The sequence below is a fragment of the Schistocerca serialis genome, chromosome 3, assembly GCF_023864345.2.
Source record: "Schistocerca serialis cubense isolate TAMUIC-IGC-003099 chromosome 3, iqSchSeri2.2, whole genome shotgun sequence".
NCBI lineage: Eukaryota > Metazoa > Arthropoda > Insecta > Orthoptera > Acrididae > Schistocerca > Schistocerca serialis.
The window spans coordinates 58,407,509-58,424,217 of NC_064640.1; the positions used below are offsets into that span (position 1 = coordinate 58,407,509).

Below are 16,709 nucleotides of genomic sequence, written 5' to 3' on the forward strand. Positions count from 1 at the left end.
GTGCACCGGAATGATGGTGCTCTCCTGCCATTGCGACAGAAAGACGCCATCACACCAGATCTGGTTGAAGGTGATGAGGAAATGTCACTAGTAGTCAGATGAGAGATGTTTAATCATCTGACTGTGGATCCGATCTGGCCCAGTAGCAGTGTCGGAGCAATGTGCAAGGGCACTGGTCGGAGCAATGTGCAAGGGCACTGAGGAGCTCCCACTCTGTAAATGGGGCGTTATAGGATTCACTGTGGCATGTAGCGAACGAGAGGACTTTCCCTTCTAGCTGCTGATGGGGAGTGCAAAAGGCTGGGGGTTAATTCTCCGACGCAGAGACTCGAGCACAGTGCTCAGCAAAGTGCTCAACAATCGCAATTGCGTCGGTAGATAACACACCATTTTTGTTAACACTGGGAACACCTGTTGGGGTCTGATACTCGAAAACACGTTTGATTCTTGACCAGACTTGGGAAGGTGACGTATGGCACCCAATGGTCGAGACGTATCTCTCCCAACACTCCTGCCTCCGTCATTTGATAAGTTGGCGAATGCAAGCATGGAGCCATTTAAAGGCTATGAGGTGCTCCAGGGAAGGGTGCCCCTTATGCCACTGTTGAGCTCATTGATGCTCTGTAATTGCTTCAGCAACTTCCGGCGACCACCAAGGGACTACCTTTCACTAGGGGGACCCCAAAGAGCGAGGGATCGCATTTTCTGTTGCAGAAAGGATTGTTGTAGTCAAAGGATTGTTGTCACCTGCTCAACCATCAGACTGATGTTCCTATGTGGGGGAGATTCAACGGCGACAGCAGAGGTGAAAGTTTCCCAGTCTGCCTTTTTAATGCCCATCTGAGCAGGCGTCCGAGGGCCTGATGCCGGAGCAGTGACAGGAAGATGGGGGGGAAGTGGTCACTACCACACAGGTTGTCATGTGCTCTCCAGTGGATAGATGGGAGAAGTCCTGGGCTACAAACTGATAAATCAATGGCTGAATAACTACCATGAGCAACACTGAAATGTGTGGTGACGCCAATAGTTAAGAGGCAGAGGTCGAACTGAGACAGTAAAGTTTCGAAATCTCTGGCTCGGCTAGTAAGCACGGTGCCATCCCACAAGGAGTTATGGGTGTTAAAATCTCCCAAAAGTAGGAAAGATTTAGGGAGTTGATCAATCAGTGCAGCTAATACATTCAGGGTTACTGCACCATCTGGAGGAAGATATACATTGCAGACAGTTATTTACTGTGTCATCCTTAATTCTGACAGCCACAGCTTCAAGAGGGGTTTCAAGGGGCACAGTTTCACTACATACTGAGTTTAGGACAAACGCAAACTCAACCTGACACACGACTATAGTCGCTATGGTTCCTGTAATATCCCTTATAGCTGCGGAAGGCAGGGGTCTGCATTGCCGGGAACCAAGTTTCCTGGAGGGCAATGCAGTTAGCAGGTGTAATGCTTAGCAGTTGCCATAGCTCAGTGAGGACGTGGAAAAAACCGTCGCAATTCCACCTTAGGATGACGTCATCAAGAGACTGGGAAGGCAGTTTATGCCTCAGGGTCACTTGCTGCCACAAACTTATTGCCTGAGTAGTCTACAACCATTGTGTCTGAGGGTCCGGCGAGATCTAGGTCCTCAGTGGACGCCAGAATCTCCACCTCATCCACAGGTGCAGAGCTTGTAGGTAGCGGTGGTGTGGGTGGCACTGCAATTCCCTTGGTTTTGAGGATCTTTTTGAATTTCTCTCACTGCTCCTTTGGTTTCCCTGGCTAGGAGGACTTCACTGATTCAGTTTCCAGGACTGAGGATGAGCATGTAGCCCTACAACCAGCTGCTTCAGGGCTCTTCAGCCACTGGCGGGTGTCATCTTTCACAGTAGCAGAAACCTGGGAAGGGAGTGACCCAAGGGACCCCTTCCTAGCAAGAGGAGCCAAAGAAGACTTACGCTCTTCTGGCGCAGAAGTGGCGACTGATATCCCCGATGGTTGGGGGCGGGGGGGCTGTTGATCCCAAAGTAGGTGGTGCAGGAGCAACAGGGAGGGAAGTGCCCCCACCATCAAGGGGGCAGGTGTAGTATTCCGGCACTGAGAGGTGACAGAGGTTGGTGGATCTGATGGGGTTGGAACTGTTGTAGCAGCAGCTTAAGACGATGTCATATGTAAAGGATGTAGGTGCTCAAATTTCCTCTTAGCCACAGTGTAGGTCTGTTGGTCCAGGGTCTTGTACTCCAGGATTTTCCTTTCTTTCTGGAGAATCCTGCAGTCAGGCGAGCAAGGCAAATGGTGCTCTCTGCAGTTGACAGAGATGGGAAGTGGGGCACATGGAATATTGGGATGTGATGGGCATCCGCAATCTCGACATGTGACACTGGAAGTATAGCGGGAAGACATATGGCCGAACTTCCAGCATTTAAAGCATCGCATTGGGGGAGGGATATAGGGCTTTACATCACAGTGGTAGACCATCACCTTGATCTTCTCGGGTAATGTATCACCCTCGAAGGCCAAGATGAAGGCACTGGTGGCAACCTGATTATCCCTCAAACGGACAATATTTAAGCTCTCATGGGGCGTGATGGTTACAGAAACCTCCCCCAGCTTGTCACAAGCAAGTTACACCCGTGACTGGACAGAGGCTGCTGTTTTGATCAAGACTGACCCAAATCTCATTTTGGACAAGCCCTCCACCTCCACAAACTTGTCCTCTATATGCTCAACAAAAAACTGAGGCTATGTCGTCATGAAAGATTCCACATCAGCTCACTAATGTACAAGGCACCGGGGCGAATAAGAGCCACTGCCATCCTTAGCCTGACGTTCCTCCCATGGTGTGGCCAGGGAGGGGAACGATTTGGGACCGTACTTCTGTGCATTGAATTGAGCCCGTGAATGCTTTGAAACTGCTGGTGTTTGACCACCAGGAAGAGATGATGTATTACGCTTCATCGCGTGCCATCCCCCCTTATGCCACCCACTCTGTCCAGGAGCCCTCTCCACGGGCGCCACCCAGCTGCAGCAAAGGCCACCTGGCAGGATGGTCATTGCCGGGAGTCCCAATGATCCAGGGTTACAAGATCTACTCCTCGGTATATGTGGGGAGTTAATGGCACAGACATCCACAGAGTGATCCCTGTGTGGTCATGGGGCTAATACCAACAGGGTACATGTAGCCCCACCACAATGAACTGGCTACCGTGCTGGATATCAGCTGCAAGCAAGCAAACAAGTCCATTATCATTGTCAGCATAGAAAACGATACTGCACAGTGGATGGAAAAATATCCACCCTGGATGGTGACCTCACCCAACAGCTGGAGTACGAGCAGAAGTGCAGATCCACATCGACAAAGGATGCGATAGGTCTCAGCGCGTGATGGACATGATGCACCATGTAAGGCGCCCTTCCCTAATTGCCTCACTCTTTGGGAAAATTTTGAAAAATGGAGGTCAAATTCTACAGGGGACCATCACATAAAGGTCAAAATGTGTGAGACTCCTTTTAGTTGCCTCTTATGACAGGCAGGAATACCTCGGGACTATTCTAACCCCGGACCCGCAGGAGGTGCTGACAGTATGGTAGATTCCCTGTGCAAAGCATGAAGAGAAGACTGCCACACAGTCACCGTCCCTTTTGTTGCTCACAGTTTGTCCCAGAAACCAGGGCACACTAATCCATGTGCCAAGCTCCCAACAATTCACAGCACAGCCAACCAAAGGTCCTGTTCCAGTACCATATCTCCAAAGTCGGTATCCTCATAGCCAACTTGGCCAACCAGTCAGCATGTTTCTTCCCTGGGATCCGTTCGTAACCTGGTTCCAGACAAAGATGTTCAACCATCCAGCTTGATGGAGGTCAGAAAGGAGATCCTGGATAGTCACAACCAAAGGGTGTCGAGGGTAGCACTGGTTGATAGCCTGGAGACTATTTAGGTAGTCACTGCCAGTTAAGAACATCTAACTGGTGCAAGAACCAATGTGACAAAGCTCGAGCAATGGTCACCAATTCTGCAGTGAATAAACTGCGTATGTTTGGAATGGAGTGTAGTTCAAGGCACCTTGCATGTGTGTAGGCAAAACCGGTTCCTCTGGTGACCACAGGGCCATCAATGTATACCACTTCCAGACCCAGATATGCATCAAGGACGGCCAGGAACAGGTGGCGGAAAAACATGGGGTCAACAGAGTCTTCTGGTCCAAAGGATATGTCAAGACAGGTACAAGGACAGGGTACACACGATGAGGGCATACGCAATTGCTCCCTGACAAGAGGCAACTGTGGGGCAAGCTGGAGTTTACAGTAGAGACACTGTACACGAACTGCCTTCGCAACTCTGGTCTGCTGTGGGAGGCGGATCTCCCTAATAAGTAGTTCAAATGCTTGGGAGGGGAGGGGGGGGGGGGGGGCGGGCAGTGAATGTATACTGTATAGGTGAAGAGCAGCAGCAGTTCATGATGTGTAGTGGAGGGACCCCAGCTACCGTGTGTAAGCTGTTCACAGGGTTAGTACAAAAGGATGCAGCATCCCCAATGCTGAAGGCAATAACGAGCCATATGCCAGATCCTCATAATCAAGATGGGACAGGATTGGAGCTTTGCTACAATGCAAAACTGTAGAGTGGTATGCGTGCCAGCTGGTGCTACTGAGGCAGTGAACAGTATTCTGGTGCGACCAGCACATATGCTTAAGTTGGCAAAGATTTGAAAGCCGCATCAACTGGGCATTGAAGACTAGTCCCAAAAAGCGATAGATTCTATCACAATGAGCAACTGGTTCTATTAGTGGACGGACAGTATGATGGTCACAGAAGTGCATGGAACATGTGTTGGCAGCTGGAAACAAAGCCATGGCTGAGAGCAAAGGACTGCATCTTTCGTATGGCACCCTGCTGTTGGTGTTCAGCAACATCCACTGTGGAGGAGCAATAAAAATAGACAGCATGGAGAGAGGGTTACACTGCAGATTTCACAGCTGCAGCTAGATCATTAACAGCTCCTAGAGAAAGGAACATACTCAATAAATAGCCCTGTGGACCCCATTCTCTTGCGTTCTCTGCGGAAAGCACCAACTTGAACTCAGAATGTATGGTTTGACAATAAGTTCTGAGCAAGAATCAGGAGTGGGTCATAGAGACCCCATTTTTGCAGGGTAATGAGGACATGAGGATGCCATATGGTGTCACAAGCAATAAGCTGTTGACTATGGGCAAAAGCTGACCGAATAGCAGATTCTAGGTAGACCAAATTGTCAGCAGCATAACAGCCTTGGCGAAAACCTCTCACAGTGTTCAACAAAGAATAATGGTTTTGTGGAGTCCCTGTTAGTTCTACATCAAATTAAGTATTGTGGGGCGTATTTCTCCCATTCCTGTTAGCCCTACGTTCCTCCCGCAGCATAGCCAGGTACGAAAATATTATGGGGTCATACTGCTCTGTATTTCAGTAACGCTTTCCTTCAGATGAGACTACTGGGGCCATGCGACCAACAGCAGAAGAAAGTTTGATCCACTTCATTCGCGAGTCATCCGCCTTGGGCCACCCACTCCAAACACGAGTACTCCCCACAGACACGACCCAGCCAAAGCAACTGTTACCTTGTCAGGTAAGGGGACGTCCATTAACTACTTGAGCTGTTTTCTTTAAAATTTGGACCCCCTTTCCCTCTTAGTGAGATGTGGTGGGACCCCCACCGCCTCCTCACATGAAGTTTGCCCCGTAATTGTGTCAAAGGACGTAAAAATGAAAGTTTATTTGTATATAAACATAGTTTAAAACACACTAATAAAATCGTGTTTTACTTATAAAAAGTATTAAACAGTGTTTCAAACACACAATTAAAACTACTGAGTAGTATTTGGATGGGCAGACAGATAGGACAGAGATATTTCACGAAAATGGTGTTAACCATTTTGACGGATCCCTAAAAATGACCTTTTATTGGTATATTACATACATTAAAAGTGTCTGAACATTCACTTACTTAGTAGATGAAAGACAACATTATTTGTACTTTCCTTTCAACTTTCAGATTATGAAGCTTTTCAATCTCTCGATTTATATGATCACTTACGAGGATTCTTGTTGGTGAACTTTAGCTTAGCTTCCTTCCACAAACGATTAACTCCTTGCTCGCACATGCATCTCGTGTTCGGCATGCCGTCTAACATTGGCATTGTCAGAATGTCATGACTGACATGCTGCGATTTCGACTGGTGCGGCAAAGAACCCCCCGAATGCAATCTGACACTAAATCGGGGAATTCCGGGCATGCACACCTGTAAAGCATTCGGTTCTGTTCAAAGAGGTCATGAAGACTGGTGGACACTTAAGTATTGTCTATTCTCGGGATTAATTATATAAAACAAAGTCTTATCCGTTATAACAACATATCCTCTTACTTAAAAAGTTGATGTGACATTTTCATTGCCGCCATCCCCTTCACATGAGATTTTGTGATATTTTCCCGACCTCCCACACTCCATTCTGCGCTCACGTAACTAATGGTCGCCACCTTAAGTTCCCATGCCCCAGCCACAACAGGCACGTACTCCTCGCCATACGCCGGGAGTTTCTAGTGCGATCCCTGCGTTTGGTAGGGAACCCGTAATCATCACGCCCTTGTCCATCATTGACGACGGGTGTCAATAGGAATGTTACGAAACGTGGGAACGTATTTCTGCTGTGCAATACGCTTCAATTAGAAAACTGTTCCGAAACGAAAGAGTACCAGAGCTCTGTGAACAAACAAAAACTAATCCAAGCCAGTAGGGGTGTAATGATGTGAAACGTTCAACGAACTCTGATATAAAATTCTATCTAAAAAACGGACGCGAAATTCTAAGAGGCTTTGGTATTACGTTACACCTATAAACAGATTAAAGTCATCTGTCCAGTCATCAGTGAACATACATGCACAGAAAAGAAGGATGACAGAAGGCAGAAGTACTAAATTCCGTTTTTCGAAATTGTTCCACCGAGGGAGGTCGTACTGCAGATGCGCTTTTCAGTAGTCGCAGTAACACATGGGTGTGGCATATCCAGTTAAGTGACTGCGGTATGGTAAATCAGCTAAAAGCGCTCAACAGAAGGAAGGTAACTACACCTTTAACGGGACACTTACGTATCGCTGATGCCAATCCATTGTAGAATTTTATCAAAATACATTTTATGGGTGTTACGAGCTTCTGGAGACAATTTTTCTGCTCTGAAGGGAAAAAACTTAGATTCTGTAAACAACGATGGTATGAATCCTAGCTCGCTCTGTTCCCAAGAGCTAAATAGCAGATGATACTGGCACTCATGGTAAATGCCGTGTTCCTTTTGAGTTCGACAGGCTTTCGATGTCGCCTAATGAACAAAATACGAGTTTACGGAATATGTGATCTGCTTTGTTACTGAATCGAAGAGTTCGTTGCAACAGAACATTCTTTGATGAGAAATCTTTTGCTTCGAGTATGCTAGAAGGCAGTGTTATGGGGCAATTACTGCTAAAAAATATATACAAATGACTACGCGGCCAACGCCGCAAGCACCCCGTGCAGGTATTCGAGGATGTTGCTGTAGCATAAGGAGAAGTTGCAGCGTTAGAATATTGTAGCAAAATGCAGGAAGACTTGCCGAGGATCGATGCCGGCTGCACGAGTTGGCAGTTGACCCTCAACAGAATCAAACGTAAAGAGCTTATCACGTTGAATACCACAGCTGAACTGACAATTTTAATGATTAATGAAAACCTTTTCAACATTATTATTACAGATTTATTGTGTAACGAACGGTTTCGTTCTTAGGAAATCTTCAGTGTGCCGAGATGTGCTCAAATCGTTAAATAAAGATCTGGCCGTCGTTTATAATGTTTAAGGCCAAATCCGAAGACAATGATCACCAACCTTAAATATGGCGAACATGGCATGCTGCGTTCACTAGACTGCCGAGTGTACGTATCATGTGCATCGTTCTGTATTTTACGACGACCAAGCCATTTATATCATGATTCTAGCACAACTCTACTATCTGAGGATGTACGAAGAACGAAACCGGTCGTGAAACAATGAATCTGTAATAATAGAGCTAAGGTGGTTTTCATTAACCATTAAAACAAATGCAACATGCTGGACAGTGGTAAGATTACCTAACAATCACTGGAAACGACCATATCTACTGCATACCTGGGAGGATACGCACCGAGCTATTTTAAATTGAGCAACAACGTGAAACTATTGGTAAGAAAGGCAGATGCCATCGATTTCTTGGAAGAATCCTCAGGTGTAGTTCATCCACGAAGGGTGTAGCTTACAAAACCCCGGTTCGACAGCGCTTCAGTATTGCTCGTCAGTTTGGCAGCCTTACTAGGTGCGACTGACAAACAAAACACAGAATACCTACAGGATCGTTTAGTAAGCACTACGAAGATGACCATCCAACCACAATGGCAGACGCTATAAGGTGGTGGGCATGATGGAGCAGTTTACTGACAGAAGTGCTACAGCTTACATTCCTCGAAGAGTCAATACATTTCTTCCGTCTACACATACCTCGAGAAAAGACAACGAAGGTTAAGAGACATTCTCGCTCACATGGAGGAACACCAACTTTCGTTTTTTCCGCGCACTATTCGTGATAGGAACAGGAAAAGCGAAAGTGACAATGATACATGAAGTACCCTCCACCGTACACGTCAGGTTGCTTATGGAACATGTAGAGGAAATACTTTTCTATCTAATATGGTGCACAGGAAGGAAAAGCTTGCTATTCTGTGAAAAGGTAGAAATTAAGTTTTACACGTAATGTAAAAAGTTTCGGCATTCTGGAAGCACTGATTTAGCTTACCAGATATGGCAGTTAGTGCAAAGCCATACCAGAATAACAAAATGAATAACGCACACCGATTTCAGAAAAACCACAGGAAATGCAAATTAGGATAGTTGAATCAAATAATATGTCACTCATTATACGAACATTTCTGATCTACAACCAAGAACTTAGTTCGGTATTCATTTCATTTCACTGACTTACAGTCCCTTACAACATTTAGTGGACCTAAAGTGGAATGACAAAACCAATTACAGGAAAAGCAGATACCACACTGACACTGGAAGAATCCTGAGGATATTTAAATCATCTATGAAAGAAGTGGCTTACAACACCTGTTCAACAATTCTTGAATATTGCTGATCAGTCTGCGACCCTTACGGAGATGGATTAACAGATGAGACACAGATACAATGAAGGTCAGCACATTCAGTCTCGTGTTTCTTTAGTAAGCACAAACACATTATAGTGATGCTCAACAAACTCCAGTGATAAACACTACAAGAGACATGCTGTGGAGAAGTTTACTAATGAAATTCTTACAGCATATGTTCCAGAAAGTGTCAGGCAATATATTGATCCCTCCCACTCACAAAAAAGGAATCAGTAGAGTTCATACAGAGTCTTTGTGACAGACATTTCCACCACACATTCACAAATGGAACAGCAGAAGGAATGACACATGAGGGGGAGGGAGGGAGAGGGAATGAAGAGGAAGAAGAAACTGAAGTTAATTTATAATGAAAGCTTAATAACAGCAAAACATTTCTGGAAAACAGAAAATATCAATGTGAAACAGCTGGCTGCACAACTATGTTCCCTCTCCAAAAGTAAAGCAGAATTATGGAGTTAGTCTAGACAGGGGGAGTTCAAAAATGTACTGAACTCACATTCCGGAGGACTGGCGTTTATTCCCCATCCAACCATCCTGACTTTGGTTCCTGTGGTTTCCCAAGATGCTAAGGTGAATGCTGGAATGATTCCCTTGATAGTGGTACCAGGAATATCATTAGCCACATCCCATAAGGTGCCTTCTGAGTATAGTTTTACATCACAGTAGTAATATAGTAATGGGTGGTCTTGCCAAGACCTCTACACAAAATGAAGATTTTTAGTTTAGAAATACAAACTTTTTCCTTCATACAATGCGACAATTTATAAATTTGGCTATTTACACTAACCAGTTTATTACTTGGCCAACTTATGACACAGCAACACTTCTGACAATCTTTCACATAGTATAAAGACAAAGCTATAACCCATATCCCTTAATGATTCACTACTTTTGAGAAAATACTGTAAAACATAACATTTACTGAGCACCTCCACCACTGAAATCTATAGAAACTGCCTTAGACATCAGAAGAGAACCTTCATCACATTCAGTCCAATGTGGTGCCACCTTCCATGTATAATGTACTGGACTCGCACTCGGGAGGGATTCCCATGGTTTTCCAAGTTGCTAAGGTGAATGCTGGAATGATTCATTTCATTAGGGCATTTGCCCTATTCTCACCCAATCCTATCATACTTTTTTAATGTTTCATAATGTCTATATTATTTCTGTAATGTATATGATATGTCCAATATTGTTATACTAAATATAAAATTTTAATTTAATTATCCCTCAAGCATTCTTACTCGGTTCAGCCACAGAAGAAATGCGTTATACCAACATGATCAACAGAACAATACCTACTTGCCAACTTAAGTTATACTTAAATCAGGAGACTGCAACACAGTATCTGCCACTGTTTACTGAGAATCATTATAGTGAAATATAGTGGATGAATAAGGTATTACAAATGATGAAGTAACAACACATACTCCCTTCCACTTATTACAAAACAGAAGTTATGTTATCCAAGATGGGAGGAGATCATGCAGTGAAATAACACAAAGTTCAGTTAACTATCTACTCTGGCAAAGCACCTGCCTTGTCTTTTCAGGATGATTTCGAGCAGCCATCTTTTATATCCTATCACATACTCTGTGAATAACAAAGCAAACCATCTGCATATTACCTCACCGGTACTTTACATTGACAGTCTTTTCAAGTAAACAGAACACTGTGACACATGGAAGAGAGAGAGAGAGAGAGAGAGAGAGAGAGAGAGAGAGAGAGAGAGAGAGAGAGAGAGAGAGAGCTACTTAATAACAAAAGCTAAAGAACAGATTAAAAAAAACACACAGAAAATATCAATGTGAAACAGCCGTTGCACATCTAAGTTCCCTCCCCAACAGTAAAGCAGAATTATGAAGTTAGCCTAGATAGAGGGAATTCAAAAATGAATTTACAGAAAACCATGAGAATATAGCGGGTTACATCACACAGGTCAATAATCTGCTTGCTCTGGTGAGTCAGACAGGGGGTTAAGAGTTGATTCTATGTGTCAATTCATTCATTGTTTCCAGAGCAGGAAACAGGTGATTGGAAATAACACCAACTATGGTATCTGGAAATTGAAGTCTTTACAACAGCAGTTGTCAATTTTGAACATAAACCCACGAGTGCAATATTTTCTCTGCTCCGTGAATCACTGCACTGCACATATGACCTATGAAACTCTGCAAGTATGTGAATATGTGACACTTCATTATTGTGTTATGTACTTTCCAAATACCTGTTCAATACTCACGGATAAAATCAGCACAAATGAAGTCCTCCACTACCAACTTATCAAACCTAAGAACAGTATCTGCTTAAGTACACTGTAAAATGGACAGTACTTCATAACTAATACTGTAACTTCAATAACAACTCCCCGGCTCTACAAATCACACCAGAACATTCAGGGCCAATTATGCCCCCTTTCCCTGACAAGATCTGGCAAATTTGTGGTTCCAATGTATTTGGTGCTACTAGTATTTAAAATATTATCAGTCCACAGCACTTAGTATATCAGGTAGGTTGTCATTATTACGCCCTACGTGGCTACAATCCCAGTCACGTACAACAACATAGTCAACAGTGACAAATACACATTTCACGCTGTTGCCTTAAAGTTTTTCCTGTAGAAATGTCAATGCTCACATCCTACAACAATAATCTGGCAAGCTGCTTCAATAAATTAATGTTTTGTGAGCTGTTTACTGTAGTGGTGGCAATAAACTATATGGAGAAACATGATACTACATTGGTGCTTCCAAAATTAAATTACTGGGGCTGAAACAACCGGCAGCACCAATGAGAACCGACTACCTCAACAAATTTAGGTCCTTCGCAATTTACTTTCATAATTTTTTGTTCATAAATTTATATAAATTATTTTTCATGTATAACAAACTTACATTTAGAACACCAGTACTAAACACTGAGGAAAACTGCTTTACAAACAAGCATTCCCAACTAACTGCTAACCACACAGAGAACAAAGTCAAGTATTTCAAGTGTAGTCTTCAAGAGAATGCTTCATTGCTATTTACTTACACGTCAGTATGAGTGGTTTCAGATAGGTGTACAATAATTTGTATAAATCATAAGTCTACTAAAATCAAAAGTAAATCTTAACTTCAGTGAGGAATACATGTTTCATTTCCAATACAGCCCCTTCATGTTACATCATGTCCAGTGATTAGGCAGGTAACAGCCTACCATGGTACAAATATGTAATATTGTGGATTACTAGCTGTTACACGCAAGGGAGCCATATGACGTATGAAGCTCTGCAAGTATTTTCTTCTTTAACCTCTGGCATCATAATGATTAGATATACACGACACGAGTACCTTTGAGTCCAGTGGACAAATCATTACACCTCCACTGCCATTAATAATACTACCGAAAGCAAACGTGCTGCAAATTTCCACAATGATTAAGCTGGAGGAATAATACATGCGCAATCCTCAAAGTGTATTTCAATTGTATTCGAGAAGCTAACTACGACTGGAAAATCAGGACTGAAGTGCAACAATACGACGACGGTAGCTATGAAACTGGACCAAAAATACAACACAGTTGTTCATAAACGTCGTCTACTATAGCAGTTGTGAGACTCAAAGTTTGTCTCTCCCACAGTTACTCTACGTCTTTTCCACAAATTATTAAAAAAAATTTAAAAAAAACCTTTGAAAAGATTGCACATACAGTGATTGGGCAGGCAAGTGATGATCGAACAAAACTGATATCGATTTAAATCATACGTCAAAATAAGACATGCTACTTACGGCTAAACCAACGCACACAGGGAAAAATCGGAATTCATTAACAAACAAACTATACAGTAACACGAATACAGCCCTCTACAGCTTTCTTTCTGTAATAAATTAATGGTAACAAAGGATTACAGATACACGTCCTTTTTTTTTTTTTTTTTTTTTTTCTCTACACTACCACACCCTATGATCAGAACACAACAATGGAAATTCACTAACAATAACGAATAAACAAAAATGACAACTTTATACTGCATGAAAGCTGGGGAACAGAAAACGGTGTAGCGATCTCTAAATTTACTTAATATTGAGCCAATGTTCAAATAAATTCTATTTATCGTATTAAATAATTATTTTCTAGCCTTTTACGTATCTCTATGTACGTGCGGTGTATTAAAATCTCTTGCTTCTACGGAACTGTGGCACAACAGGCTACAATGCACAGACGGTAAAAAAAGAAAATGAGAAAAAGGGCGAAACGTAATTGTAAAGATAAATATTTTCGTCTACTAACCTGAAGATGTAGCGGCACCTTTTTCACCGGCGTACTCATGGCTATCAAGTATCTTTCTAACGGCAGTAGAGCTAGTAGCAGCAAAAAGTGAGATCCACTTAAGTGTCCAGAAGAGAATACAGCAATGCCGGTATATGCAGCCTACTAGCTAACAGCAGTCAATACGCAATCCCGACCACTACATGCACACAGCACACCCCACCTACCCAGCAGACGACTGCGCAGTGCGAACGCCGCTACGTCCAAAGATAATGGTAACGCCGCAGCAGTCTCAAATAATATCAGAGACATACATGTGCGACCACCGAAGCTACAATCTATGGAGTTGCTTCAACAGCGAAAACATTCAGCCCAAGACTTACGCGTTCCGCCATATACTTGTGACCAAAATATTTCGAGTAGCGTGTGGGTATTGTCGTGTGAAAACGGTTATTCGTTTTACCCGCAGATGCCTTAACAGAAGTGAAAGGTCTGCTCTTACTTTCTACGGGTAAATACTGCAACCGCAATAATACTTTTGGTTGAAATACGAACTATTCGTTTCGATGGTTATGCTCACTTGTTTACAATATGCAAGTTCACAGATGAGAGTCAAGGAACAGCCTGTTGATCATGGGGTTGCCACGAAACAAAGTAAAATACAGCAAAATGTGATCAGAGCTTTTCCATGGAGCCCAGTTTGATCAACTTCAACGTCATTTGTTCGCATCAGAGCCTTGTTATTCTTTCATCACTTCTCTCATACATACAGAAAGCAAGCTGCACCAAATTTTTCATGAATGATTGAGTGTTTCAGTGTATGATACCTATTTATTTGATAGAATTTGATGTTAAACTTGTTTTCCTTTGCTGCAGGCAACTGGTGTCACAACAGGCGTCTATACACTATATATTATACTAAATGTTGATGTTTGAGATAATCCAGTGAGTGAATATTGTGACTAGGCAACAATTTTTCATTTAAAATTTTCAGTGTATTATTTTGTGCATAAATGATTATTCTACTCTGTGATAATTGTTATATTGGAATAGTATCCTATAGTTTGGGAACTACTGTTTCGGAAAGTAATAATAATTTACGTGCATCGAAAACTTTGACATGTAGAGCTAATTACATACATCTTTTTGTCTTCTGGTGTTGACAAAAGAAGTTCTCGTCTGTCCAGATGCACCACCTCATGACACTGTTGTTCATTTCAAGAGAAAATTGTACACTGTGTTTGAAGTAGACAGGAAGAACATAAAGCTTCATCACAGCCAAACTGTCCCCTTAAGCATCGAAATAATCATTTGAATCATGTGATAAAAGCCTTACAGGAGAATATGTACATAGGTGAAAAGTATTGTGTGCTTAACAGCGTATTCAGTGTGAATGAAGTTTCATGTCAGTTTGCCAAGACAGCATGTTCTGTCATTCCTACAAAATGTGATACTCTGCATCAATGCTTGAACTTTATTCTGTAAGAGTATATGATTATGTCAGGGTTATATTATACTTGCTTGTCATATCATAGAACAATAACTAATTGATAACAAAGTGTGCTGGGGCCCCTGCTTCCACAAGTGGAGCAATATCTATATCTACACAATTTCAATGATTTAGTGGTTAATGAAGACATCAGCAAGTGTCTAAACAAGGCTTCATTTCTGAGCCTGAGTGCCAATATGCGACATCAATAGTCAGCGATAAGCACTCGATATAACAGTCCAGCATGGCTCACGCAGTGAAAATTCTCATATAAACAAAAATGGATTCAAACACAGTAATATAATAATCTTCGAAAGACAGTGACTATACCTGTGATAAAGTGCATTGGTTAATAGGTTGCAAGTTTGTTTTCTTTTGTGAAAATGAAATAAAGATTTAATTTCACAAAACGCTCTTTTGTGGCATATAAATCGATCACTCAAGTACATAACTCATTTATTGTCAAAATTCCTTTTTACACACATAATAACTGAATATATTTGGAATCGTGATGGGAATGATAAGTCAAAATAGATAGTGTGTAGAATGTCCTACACATTCTTAGAAATGGAAAAAATGTGTCAGAAAGACAAAGATAAGCTTTACTTGATTTTAACTGTAAACTTTTGATTTTAGTGGTAGGCCTAATGCCCAAATGCACCTATGCTTTATCAATAATTTTCATGCAATGGTGTCCTCTTCCTCTGACTGAAAAGCATCATGTTAGTGCTTAAATTCTGAAAATCGTACAGTTTGGTAGTGAAATGGTCGAAATGTTCTTGTGCTGTTTGTACTGTTAATTATTGCAGCTAATAATTCGTTTGGTATTAAAATGATAGGACATTTTGCCATGGCATAGTCATTGCTTAATCAATGAAATTTCACATTGACAAATTAAGATCTCAGTTGTCAGTATGAGTACTCCTCCGCAAAAGTATTATGTGTCTAAGTACATACTTAGATCTGACTATCAGTTTAGTGACACTAAGTAGAGATGACAGATTACACACAAGGTTTTAAGGTGTTAACAGTATGGCAGACTGCACTGCCCCTGGCTTCAGCCATTGGCTGTTCTCAGTGTAGGTAATGCCATCTTCCTTTATTCTAACCTCCTTGTGTGAGACAACGTTGTGCAGAAATATCTCTGGACTAAACATTCGGTTATGCAGAACAAGTTATTGCATCCCATTTGTGGCTTTTTTGAAGAAAGAAACACCTTCCTGTAAATCTTTTGTACCTCCAGTTTTAGTTTAGTCGCTCTTGCTAACTATGGACAGTTCTTATAAGGAACTATTATGAACAGGGTACAACTGGAGTTCTGCTGAACTCGACTGATTAAACATGTCGCAGATATAAACATTAAGTTACATACAGATCAGTCAGTTACCACAGCCTTTATTTGTGATTTCAACCTAAACGAGTGTGCCTTATGGCACTTGCCACAAATATCTCTTCTTCCGACTCAGGTTGGCTAGAGGTTTAGTTTGAAAGACCAGCTGGTGCGAACTGTTGCATGCAGGGTAAGCAAGGAATGGTCTCTCGCATATGGTAGGGGACGTGTGGAGTCCCGGCGCTGGGACAGACGCAGAAGGTTGTTGGCGAGTGCACTTTGGTGTGTTGTGCTGTGGGCCTCATCAGGGTTGTTGGGCTGGCTTTTCCGTTCCTTGAAGGGAATTCCTTGATGGATGTCCTGATTGGCTTTGGACTTGTATTCAAATGTTAAGATGGTTCTAAGTGTTGTAGGGATCAGCTGTGGATCAGCAGCTTGTGGTAGTCTG

At 42.4% G+C, this 16,709-nt stretch overlaps 1 protein-coding gene across 3 annotated transcripts in view; it reads right to left on the minus strand.

Annotated features, from left to right (window-relative positions):
* Positions 1–13,702, minus strand: part of LOC126469708 (dihydropyrimidinase-like) — a 202,792-nt gene extending 189,090 nt beyond the window's left edge. For all 3 annotated transcript variants that reach the window (XM_050096891.1, XM_050096893.1, XM_050096890.1), the window contains exon 1: positions 13,464–13,702. In XM_050096891.1, coding sequence (XP_049952848.1) covers positions 13,464–13,502 — 39 coding nt within the window. In that variant the 5' untranslated portion in view covers positions 13,503–13,702. The remainder of the gene's footprint in view (positions 1–13,463) is intronic.
* Positions 13,703–16,709: the final 3,007 nt, after the last annotated feature.